At 53.6% G+C, this 12031-nt stretch overlaps 1 protein-coding gene across 7 annotated transcripts in view; it reads right to left on the bottom strand.

Moving 5' to 3' along the window:
• Positions 1 to 11213, bottom strand: part of DOCK7 (dedicator of cytokinesis 7) — a 96892-nt gene extending 85679 nt beyond the window's left edge. For all 7 annotated transcript variants that reach the window (XM_030953686.1, XM_030953687.1, XM_030953688.1 and 4 more), the window contains exons 1-2: positions 11092 to 11213; positions 1928 to 2033 (exon numbers count right to left, since the gene is read on the bottom strand). In XM_030953686.1, coding sequence (XP_030809546.1) covers positions 1928 to 2033; positions 11092 to 11129 — 144 coding nt within the window. In that variant the 5' untranslated portion in view covers positions 11130 to 11213. The remainder of the gene's footprint in view (positions 1 to 1927; positions 2034 to 11091) is intronic.
• Between the last annotated feature and the right edge of the window lie 818 nt (positions 11214 to 12031).

Here is a 12031-nt window from a genome sequence, read left to right as displayed (position 1 = left end):
GACTTAACTAAATAGACTTTTCCTACAGACTATCTCCTACAAACCATCACCCCGTGTTAATCAGGCTTCTGCAGAGCTTCTCTGCTCAGCACCCAATTTAATGTGACAAACTGGGAGCTTATCACAGCAGCCATCACACAATGCAGCTTGATAGGAAAAGCTCAGAGCCTGCTTCCAGCCAGCATGACCTTTTCCAGCATTTTTATAGATCCTTGCATATATTTACTAGCAAACACCAGGGCAACAGGGTAATGAGAGCTACTGATAATACCATGACCAACAAGTCTGATCCTGTATCAAAAATTACATGTGAAGACAAACAGGACTGAAGCTTTGAGCATGAACACTTGGTTGGTGGCAGAATGGAAAAAGCTCAGGAATAGGAGGAAAAAGTAGAAAAAACATAATTCAGGGTGAAAGGAGGTGATACAAGGAAAAACTGATGAAAAACATGGCTGGGTGAGGAGCAGCTGGAGAGGCTCACCAAAGACATCTCACTTGATGAGAGCACAAAGGCAATTCAGCCAACTCCTTCCAAGAGGACACCAAGGTGGGCCAAGGGAGGCCCAGCAGTTGCTGGGATGGATATCCAATGGGAGTGCACTCCTCAGCTGCCCAGGGCTGCAGGGAAGTGGAGTCAATGACCCTGAGTGCTCCACACCAGCTAATAGCAGGGGACCCTCCCTGCCCTAATGCTGGATTATGCAAAAGACCATCCAGAACTGCCAAGTCAGGGCTTTGCATTATCACTGCACAGCCCAGCAGAGGCACTGAGATAAGGCATTAGCCTGGGCAGCAGCTCTCATTAACCCTTCTCTCATTAACGCCTCTCATTAACCTGCTCAGGCTGCTGACAGAGCAGCCTCCTGCTCTCCCTGAGCTCCTGGGACAGGACAGAATTGCAGCCCTCCTCCATCCCCAGTGCCCCTGGCACAGCCAGACCTCAGAGATGAACTCCGTGCCCGCAGTGCAGCCACTGCTCTGAGCCAGAGCTCAGCCTGGAGGTCCCTTCTGAGGTGACACAGCTCTGAGGACACCTCTGTGCCCCACAGGAGGAAGCTTTAACAGGTTAAACTGCTCATGAAGCAGAGAGAATTCCCATGGACTCATCCCCACAACCCCAGAAGCTGAGGAAACACTACAGGACCCCACTCCAGAGAGAAGAACTCTTGTAAATTCACAACACTTGCACAGACCATCAAATTCAGGGCACATTTCCAGCCCTGCCTGACCTAACCACCCCTCTCTGAAGGAAACAAGATGCTCTAATATTTATTTTCCAAGTTGACTGCAGCAAAAAGAACTGCTGTGACCTGAAGTGAAACCCTAAATCAAACATTTCCAGCTTGAAAAAGTTTGTTGCACTCTCGAAATGTTTACCACAATAAATCTGGAAGGTCACTGGTAGGCCATGCAAGAAAGTCTGACTTCAGAAAGGGTGATTGTGACAATGCAGCTCTTCAAAGTGGGCTGTAAACTTGTAAGTAAATACAAGGAATAGACACACTCAGTTTGCACAATAATATTTAAAATACTTCAGAAGAGGAAATGAGTTGTTGTGGACCTGCTCTCCAGGGTGACAAGGACAGGAAAACAGCAACCTGAAGTGCAGGAGCTTGCAAAGGGCTCCCCATGCAGAGAACCACACACACACATGGAATTTAATGCCCAATCCAGGCTGTTTGGAGATAAAACAACTAATATCTGGTCAAGAAAGCCCCTTGCTTTCTTGATTCTGCAGAAACACAGATTCCCAGCCACACCAACTGATCTGCAACACAGAAATCCCCAAAATCAGTGGGTTTTGCACGGAATTTTTTCCTCGGTGTTATCAGAGCCTCTCCCATCAACAGCCTGTCAGCAGAGCAGCTTCCTGCCAGCGGTGCAGTGAGTGTGGAGAGCAGCCTGAGCTGCAGGCATGACTTACAGTGGTGTGGTGAGAGACGCTGCCTCCGATGTTGAGGTTCTTGAGGAGCTGCGGGGAGCCTCCATACTGGCCCGAGATCTGCTTCCTGACCTCGGCTGCCACGGTCCTGCAACGACACAGGGACACAGTTACCCCCTGCAGGGACATGGCATGGGGCACAGCCACCCCTGTGTGTCCATGCCCTCTGCAGGGACATGGCATGGGGCACCGCCACCCCTGTGTGTCCATGCCCTCTGCAGGGACATGGCATGGGGCACAGCCACCTGGGCCATCAAACAAACACAGCAAATTCCCCATCCTGCAAGAAGCCGGGGAATTCTCCCAGAGCAAGGGCAAGTGGGGCTGGGGATGAGAAGCAGCAGCTGCCAGCAGGGAATGCTGAACCTCTGGGGGCACCCAGAGTGAGCACAGCCCATGGATTCTCCAAGGTGCAAATGCACACCCCACTCACCAGTGGGCTTGGAGAGACTTGCAAAAAATAACAACTGCTGGAATGGAAGCACACACTGCTCACTGCACTGAGGCTGTCACAGCCCACCAGGAACATACCAAACTCCCAGGAATCACAAAGCCCTCACAAGGCTGCACATACACATTTTTAACACCAATTAAATTTTTTTTCCCCTTTTGTGAACTGCTCCTCTGTGCACATCTGTGGCAATAAGATGCACGTGACCCCGAGCACAAATGAACTTGCTCCCAGCAGGCTCTTCCAAGGAAAGCTCTTCTCCAGAGCTCTCCTCACCCTCCAGCAGTTCCTGGTCACACAGCTGCTCCTGTACTCTGCATTTTCATCCCTCTGCCTATTTTTGGGCTTTGCAACCACAGTCAGACAAAGGACCAGGAAACAAATGACTGGGTCAGAACAAAAAGGTGTTTCCCTTCCCTTGCAGGAAAGGTAAAGGTGACAAGCAGAGGAAACACTGGCACAGAGCCTTGTGTCTCTGCCAGACAGAAATTCCACCACTGGGGAATTTTCTCACCAGGAATGGAAAGCACAGAGCAGCCCTTCCATGCCTGGAGGGTGAAAGCTGTGACCCTCCATGGAAAACCAATTCTGGCCAAAGGGCCACAATGTCTCTGGCAAGGCTGAAAACACAACAGGTGGGTAAAGCCACCTGGAGGGGGAAGGAGGAGCTCAGCAGAGGGAAATGCTGATGGCCAGGGCTGTGTGAACACAGAGGCACAGGCCCAGCCCCACCATACCATGCCCAGCTCTCCATGCTGCAGCCCAGCAGGAACCTGCAGCTCCTCTCAGCAGGGACAGCCCAGCCTCAGAGCAGGGTGGAAATGGTTTTGTTCCAAAAGCAAACCAAAACCCAGATCCCTCCCACAGAAAAAGCTGTGTAGCTGAAAAGCTGCTGAGTAGCCCTGGCCTGCAGGACCTCACCACACAATGCTGCTCCCCAGGAGCCAACACCCAGTTCATTAGTGACAAACCCACCAAGAGGGACATTCACCACATCACAGCCCTGCTGGCAGCTCTGGCTCCCTGAGCAAACTCCCTGCTCCAAGGAGGCCCTAACCAGCCCATAAGGCAATGAACAGCCTGCAAGGACTGGGGTGATATTTTTTCTGCTGTATCAGTGATCTTTGAGCATCCTCGTGGCTGAGAGACTCCTGATCTCACCAGGGGGACTGTGCTGTTTATTAGAACAGCACACGAGCTGCTAAAATCCTGCCAAGGAGACAGTTCAACCTGTCCTGAGCTAATCCTGGACACCAGGATGGGCTCCTGCCTTCGGGATTGCTGCTGGGCAGGAATGGAGGCAGCTGCTGTCAGTGGCAGAGAAGGGAACTCAGAGGGAACTGGCTGGGAAAACTAAGGCTGCCATGGGGAGCAGATGTTTCCTCAGGCCAGAGGATGGATGTAAGATCAGCCAGAGGAAGCATTATTTTGTCTTTTTTTAAAAGTAGACTGCAGGAGAAAAGAAAAATCAAGCTTTATGTATTCTGGCTGCAAGAAGTAGTTTCCTTAATGTTTGCCTTTATCCACAGGAGCTGATGTTTTCACTTCTGGTGGGTGGCTTCTGTCCTGCTGAGGACAGGGAACATGCAGGAAAAGCCATGTCCCTGCTCCCACCAAGTGTGCACACACGGACACACGTGAGAGCAAACCACGAGTGCTGCTGGCTTTTGTAGGGAAATTTGGAATGGATTAAAATGGCTGCGTGGCACGGAAAGCACACCTGGAGCTGTGGCTGGGCATGGACAAGCTTGTCCCCAAGGGCTCTGCTCTGCACCAGGCTCTCACTTGCTGTGCTTTGTGTCACTCCTGAGGAGGCACACACAGAGCCCTGGCAGGGAAACTCGGAGCCCAGCACAACAGGAAAAACTAAAAACCCTTCCCCATTTTCAAGAGGCATTGTTTACAGATGGGAAGTCCAGCCAGAGGAGGGACCTGTCCCCAGCTGTGCAACCACAGCTGTGCTGGCTCCTCCTCAGAACCTGGGGCAGCTCTGAGGTCCAACAGGGGAAGGAATGTGGTGCCACAAAGGGTGGCACTGCTCAGCTGTGCTGCTGCCCCATTCATAACCTCACTGGATTGTGAAAATCCCCCCAAAGCACGAGCACAGCCAGTCAGAACTGAAGCTCCCATGGGTTTCACAAGGAACCAGCATTACTCTCTAGTCTGAAGCACTCCTGCCTCTGCAGCTTTCACCAGCACCCATCAGAACTCTCCCCATGGGAAGTTAATGGACCCTGTGCAAACCCCAGAATTCCTGAGTGCAGTCTGCAGGAGTCACTGCTCATTCCAAGCCTGCAGCCCAACCCACAGCTCAGGCTGGCTCCTTTCTGTGTCTCTGCACTCACAGAGGTTCTGCACACCCCTTCCCCAGGGAAAGCATCGTGCCTCTGACACTCAGAAACCATCTCCTCATGTAGCCTGATCTGCAGATGTACTCAGGGGTGATCTATCCCCCTTTGGGCTTGTGGCAGCATGAGCAGGCTCAAGAGCCCTCTCCCACCCCTTTCTACCTGCCAGGTGTCCCCTTTGGGATCCCCTGACCACCCAATGGCTTCTCTAGAGTTGTTCCAGTTGGGAATCACCTTTCAGCAGATGTGCTTCATCCTGACCACTCACCCCAGAGAAGGAGCAGAACCTTTGGAGAACCAAATGAGTATTTCCACATTGAGATAACATCTCAGCTGATTTCTCTTAGGGCTGCTTCCTCACTGTTTCCTCCCAGAGGTTCCCAGTTTCCCTAAAACAAACAACTCCTGCTCTGGTGGAAGGTGTCCCTGACCACAGGGTGAGCCTCAAGGTCCCTTCCAACCCAAACCATTCCATCACTCCATGAACACACCTGCCTTCTCCTCCTCCTGCATTCCCACAGGCTGTTTGTCCATGACAAACTGGTCATGACCGGCAGCCCATGTTACACTATAACCCTGAGCACTATTTCTAACCTAAAGCAATGCTGGTGTGACACCAAACCCCATCAAAACAAGAGAAATAAATATTCCCCGGATGTTAAAAAAAATATTAATTTGGTAGAGCTGAAGAGCCATTAAAGCTTTGATAATTAAAAGGACAAATAAAAAACTGCCTCTTTAATAACTTATCTAATATTCAACATGTAACCTGGGAACCTCAGACAAACATTCCAGTTAATTACAGCCCACAGCCTCATGAATGTCTATGTTTAAAGTACATCTTCCCCAGTCACTTCCTTTCTGACCTTCTTCACTGGTTAATTATTGTGTGTGCATGTGGTTCACACAGAAAAAGAAAAAAAAACACACAAAGAAGAGGGAAAAAATCCTCTTGGAACTGGCTCCTAAAGCAAAACAAAACTGGTCATTCTCAAAGTACTCTGAGCTGCAAATAACAAAATGAAGCCATGTTTGCACTCCCAGGGTTCTTTACTACACACAGAAATCATTTCTCTATGTGCCCTGCCTGGTCAAACCCAAGCACTGTTCCTTTTTTTTTTTTTTTTTTTTTTAGCTTAACCAGCAAACTGGAAATATGAGTTCTTCTTTTTGCCTTCCCAGAAAAAAATCTGCCCAAGATCTGCCTGGTGGTGCCAAGCAAGGTCAGGAACTCTCCTGTTTCCCAGCAAAGGTGGGTCAGGGCCAGCCTGGGGTGATGTGAGGAAATGTCCCTTTTCCACAGCCCTCTCCACTGGGAAAGGACAAAGCAAATTGCTTCTCCTCATCCTGCTAATTCCAGCAGTGTTGCTCCAGCCTGCTCCTCAGCCTGGGGTCACACACAGGGAGCTCTGAGAGGGCAGCCTGGCACTGAGAGGCATCTCAGCCCCAGCAGAGCTGCTCACTGTGCCCCAGAGAGAGAAAGCTGCATTTACACATCATTTACTCCTTCACTCTCTGTTCATCCATCCTCTGGCCTAACTGTGCAGGGATGTCAGTCCCAAAGCCCAGTGGCACTGGCTGAGTGTCACCTGTGCAGAGGGAGGAGCTGGCCCTCTGTCCTGCCTGCAGCCCCATCCAGGTGAGTCACCGCCAGGGAAGCTCTGCTGGATGAGGGAACCTGCTCCAGGGAGGCAGGGAGAGCTCTGGCCTGGAGCCACCCTGCCAGTTCAGCCCTTCCTCCTAAACCCCAGGTCCTGCTTCCTTCTGAGTGAACTCCTTCCCCTTGGAGTGAAATGGGTTTGATTTCCAGCTGAGGAAATGCCCAGCCTGATCCCGACCGCTGCAGGGTGTGTGTGGGTTCTTAAATTAACACAGATGAGCAACAACATGTTCCCTTTTTCCTCACCATTGATTAAAAGAGAAAACATCACACAACGCTGCCTGTGGTGCTCTTCTGATCATCTTTGATTCTTGAGGCTGAAATGTCACCCCTGGGACTGAGCTCCCAGGACACCTGGCTGAGGAAATCACCCCAGGACAGCAAAGTCACACCTCAGGCTAAAACACCCAACCAAAGAACGGAGCCTTGGCCAGAGAAGCAGCTCTGTGGCAGAGCCCTGGAGATGAAGGGCTGGAACACAAACCCTGTGAGGAACCCCTGAGGGAGCTGGGGGTGCTCAGCCTGGAGAGAAGGAGACTCAGGGCTGCCCCCATCACTCTGCACAGCTCCTGAAAGGTGCCTGTGCCCACCTGGGGCTGGGCTCTTTCTCCAGCAGCACTGACAGAACAGAGCACACAGCCCCGAGCAGCACCAAGGGAAATACAGGCTGGATAGCAGGGAAAAGCTTTTCCCAGAAAAGGTGATAAAGTTCTGGAATGGCTGCCCAGGGAGGTGGTGCAGTCCCCATCCCTGGGTGTGTTTAACAAACCTGGATGTGGCACTGGGTGCCAGGGTTTGGTTGGGGTGCTGGGGCTGGGTTGGACTCCATGATCTTGGAGGTCTCTTCCAACACAGCCATTCTGTGATTCTGTGAAGTTTTGTCCCTGCCTCCTCCCTTGCTTTAAGCAGTCAGGGATTTTCTTGGGCTTCCCAAGTGCTGCCAACTCCCCCATGAGAGATCCAGAGAGGCTGCACGGGGACAGCCGTGGGACTTTTGGGGAGAACAGGAAAGGGATGCTCTGAAATTCCTGCTAGAAATCCTTTCAGTTATCTGTGACAGTGTTTTGACAATGCAAATGGCATCTGGATGTGGGAAGAGAATAAACTGTGATGAATATTCTGCTGTGACCACGCTTCTGGCCCAATCTGGTGCTCCTGGGAGCCAGTGACAGCTCTGCTGTTGGTTTCAGTGGGTGCAGGTTTCACACCATCCCTCTTTACCCTGGGGCTGGGCAAAGGAGGCTGTCAGCCCCCCTGACACACCATTCAGGGAGCGTAAAAGGGCTCTAAATGAACATTAATGCAAATTCAGCCTTCCCAAGTCCCCTTTTACAGCACCCCATCAGTGCAAAGGGAGCTGCAGCAGAAATAAGAAGCTCTGAGTGTAGTGAACACAAGTGTTTTCCCTTCCATTCAAATCCATACAGACAAGCTGTGATTACTCCAGGAATCCCATGTACTGTAAGAGTCCTGGATGATGGGGAATTTCCAAGCCACTGAATGTCTGAGAGCAGGATCAGCCCCTGCTGAAGATCCAGCCCCAGAGAACAGCACCTCATTATGGGGTTCCTGTGCACGTGGAAGCACCTGGGAAGGGGCTGGATCCACCAAGCAAAAACTGTTTTCTCTGGACTCCACTGACAGCTGGGCACAGGAAAACTGAAAATTCTCAGCAACAGAACACAGAGCAGTTGTAAATCACACTGTGGGGTTTGTGTGAGGCTGACAGGCACTGTAAGGCAGAGGGCAGGGCAGGTGGGCTGTTCCAAGTCACAGGGATCCTCTCCCACTGTGGGAGCAGAAAGGAAGATCAGAACTCTTTCCAAGCAAAGACACTTCCAAGGTGATGGTCTGACCAAAGGAGCAGCTCTGAATTCCCCAGCTAACCCAGCCTCAGGATGCTCCAAGAGCACTGACAAGGCACTGACTCAGGGGCTCACATGAAAGCCCACATGAGTTTATCCCTGTAATGGTTTTGCTGCGTGAGGTTTAAGGGGGAGTTCTCCTTTCTCTCTTTTTGAACACTAAAAACCCTGCATGCCTTTTCCTCTGTCCCAGGAAGCACTGGGGTGCTGGGATACAACATGCTGCAGTTACTGGGACACTCAGGAACTCAGAACTGACCCTTTTGGTGAGGGGCTTTCCATATCCTATTTCTTTGCCAAGCAGCCCCATATCCAAAAAATGTCCTGAGCTAACACAGCTGGGAATGTGCACCAGACACAGGAGGCACTGAAGTTCCCCTGCTCTCACACTGAGATGGAAGCAACAGCCTCCGTGCTGCTACAGAAGCACCAGGATGTGATCCACTACAGCTTAAAAAAATCCTACCAATGCAGTTCCAAACAAAAATTAGCAATTGCATGCAAGATCTTATTAGCCCATCATATATGTTTGACTCAGGAGTTTCTTCTGATGGAGTCAAGAAGAATTACTGATTTCCAAATTCTAGTTCAAACCCATCCAGCAAAAACTTAGCAGGACCTAATCATGAAGACACCTTGTAACATAGTCCTAAAAAGATATTTAGAAACTGCTGGAGCAATTACTGATAGCCTCTGCCCAATATTTAGATTTGGATGCAATGAGCAGGGCATCAGCATTCTGATCATGCTCTTGAGGGGCACCATTGCAGCTGAAGAAATCACAGAGATAAATCTGAGGTGTGGGACACATCCCTGGGCTTTCCAAGAAACAGCTCATCCCATGTTGTCTAAACTGCAACAACCAGTTTAGAAACGTGCAGCTGGACTAAAGGAATTAGTGTTGGTGGCTCTGAATGCCATCCATTTGGAGCACACAGGCAAAGCAAGAGCAGCATGGCTGCTTCCTGTGAATAAGACAAATGCTATGTCCACCTCGGTGAGTCAGCCAAACCGGGAGGCAGAGTGTGAAAATGTGAGGGATCTATTCTTCTGAAAACAATGGAACTGGGGAGGGCTTCCAGCAGCCACCAGCACAGCTCTGGGACTTCCGTGCACTGCCTGCTCCAGTCTCTCATGCCCTGCAACAGCAACATTCCCAGCAGCTCTGTGCCAGCAGGAGAACAAAGGGCAGCAGCCCAGCCTGGGCATCCCCAGGTGACGCGTTCTGCCCACAAGTTTTTGCCTTCACGTGCACTGGCTGTGCAAGCCACAAAGCAGGAACTTGAGATTTCTCAGAACATGACACTGCAACATGGGAAACCCCACAGAAAACACAACAATCTCACAAGTGTAAAGGAAAGGTGGAGATGCAACAGCCCTGACCTCACTGCAAAGCACCTGGGTCCTTCCACAGGCACAGGTGAACCAGACCTGTTTAATGACCACACTGGGAAACACAGGGAATGGATCAGATTAGCCCAAAAGGGGCACAGAGGTGGCACAGCTGTGCTAACACTCAGGTTAGCCCAAAAGGTGCACAGAGGGGGCACAGCTGTGCTGCAACCCAGTGAACCAGGCAGGACTGCTGAGCACCCCAGTGGTCACCGCAGGGCCACCTTACTGAACTTCCTGCCAGGGCTGCACAGCTCGGACACTGACTGCCAGGGCTTGTTTCTCACGTGACATTCCTATGACCACAACGAAGGAGCAGGAAAAACGGTCTGGCAGCAAATCCATCTCTCCCCATTCCTTGATCTGTCACACTAACCCCTGGCTGGTGCACATCAAAATGTGCAGAGAACCTGAAGAGAAGAGCAATGTTTTCACCTGCTTCCACACCGTGAGTGGGGTGGGACTGATGTCACTCCTCTACCTCCCACCCACGCTTCTCCTTTGCCCATGACCCTTCTCCATCGCAGCTTCTTTAACTGCAACTATTTGTACCTACAGCTTCTCACTCAATGGCATGAAAATGAGACTCCTTTTGCTACTGTCCACATGCTCCTGAACAGCTCTGGCACAACTGATGGATCTCGCTTTTACTCCACTGCTGGTTACAGGTAGGAGAGGTACCATGGTCACCAAAGGCTGCCTGCTCAGACCTGCAAACAGAGAAACTATTCCCACCTGGAACCACATGCTAACTCGGAATGTAAATCTGCAGAAACCGACTGTTAGCAGGTAAATTTCGATAAATACTCTCCTTCAAAAAATAACCAAACTTTGAGGAACGCAAGGATGCTGAGCACCGCGAGCCTGGCGCAGCCCGGCGCGTCCAAGGAGCGCAGCAACCGCGCTCGCACACAAAAGGAAGGAAGGAAGGCGCTGGAAGGGAGCTCTCTCTCCATTTTCCAGCCGCGGGAGGTCGGCGCTCCCCTCCCAGGTGCGGGGCCGGGGCAGCGCCGGGAGGCGGCCGGGGCAGGGCCGGCTCGGCCCGGCCGGGAGAGCGCCGTGCCGCCCATTGTGCGGCGAGAGGGGCTGCACAAAGCGCCCGGCCGGCCTTTGTTCGCGGGAGCGGAATTCCACGGCTCCTTTCCTCCTCTTCCTCCCTCCCCCGCGCCCCGCGGGAGCTCCCCCGGGGGAGCGGCCCCGCGCTCGGCGCCCGCCGCGCCCGCTCCCGGCCCTTTGCGGCGGCCGGGGGAGCCGCGGCCCCGCGGCCGGACCCCTGCCCGTGGCCCCCGGAGGCCGGCGGGGCGCGGGGCCCGAGGGCCGCGCCGGGCCCGCCCGCCCCCGGGGCGCGGCAGCGGCGGAGCCCCCGCGGCCGGGCCCGCCCGCCCCCCGCGCGGTGCCGCCGCCGCCCCGGCCCGGCCCGGCCCCGGTACCTGCTGATCTTCTGGGCGAAGGCGCGGCGCTCGGCCATGGCCGCGCTGCGGGCTCCGCGCTGCCGGCCCGGGCAGCGCTCGGCCGCCGTAATGCTCCGCCGAGCCGCGCACTTGAGCGGCGCAGCTCCCACCCCCGGCGCTCGCCGCGCCCGCCGCCTCCTCCCCTTCCCGCCGCGGGGCCGCTCCTCGCAGATATACGGCGGGGAGTGACCGCGGCCGGCCCGCTCCTGTCCCCATCCCTGCCCCTGTCCCCATCCGTGCCCTTATCCCTATCCCCGTCCTCTGTCCCCATCCCTGCCCCTGTCCCCCTCCGTGCCCTTATCCCTATCCCCGTCCTCTGTCCCCATCCCTGCCCCTGTCCCCATCCGTGCCCTTATCCCTATCCCCGTCCTCTGTCCCCATCCCTGCCCCTGTCCCCATCCGTGCCCTTATCCCTATCCCCGTCCTCTGTCCCCATCCCTGCCCCTGTCCCCATCCCTGCCTTTATCCCTATCCCCGTCCCCTGTCCTCATCCCTGCCTCTATTCCTGTCCATATCCCCGTACTCTGTCCCCATCCCTGCCCTTGTCCCCATCCCTGCCCCTATCCTTATCCCTGCCCCTGTCCCCATTCCCATCCCCTGTCCCCATCCCTGCCCCTTCCCCTGTCCCCATCCCCAGAGTCCTGACCCCCTTGGCCTGGGGCTCCCCTTGCGGTGCCGCGTTATTCCCGAGTGAGAGCAGAGCAATTGGGGTTGTTCTCGCACTGATGAGGATCCGTCAGTGGTTTGGGGAAAAGGCTGCTCAGCATCGCTCCCCGGTTCTCAGTCCAAAACTGCTGCCAGACCAACCCTTGGCAGCACCAGAATCCCGGGATCACTGAGGTTGGAAAAGCCCTCCAGGAGCATTGAGTCCACTGAGTGCCAGCTGCAGTCCTTCCTTGGACACCTCCAGGGCTGGGGA

The sequence above is a fragment of the Camarhynchus parvulus genome, chromosome 8 (assembly GCF_901933205.1).
Source record: "Camarhynchus parvulus chromosome 8, STF_HiC, whole genome shotgun sequence".
NCBI lineage: Eukaryota > Metazoa > Chordata > Aves > Passeriformes > Thraupidae > Camarhynchus > Camarhynchus parvulus.
Note: the sequence above shows the minus strand (reverse complement) of the source record. Positions and strands in the feature narration are given on the sequence as shown.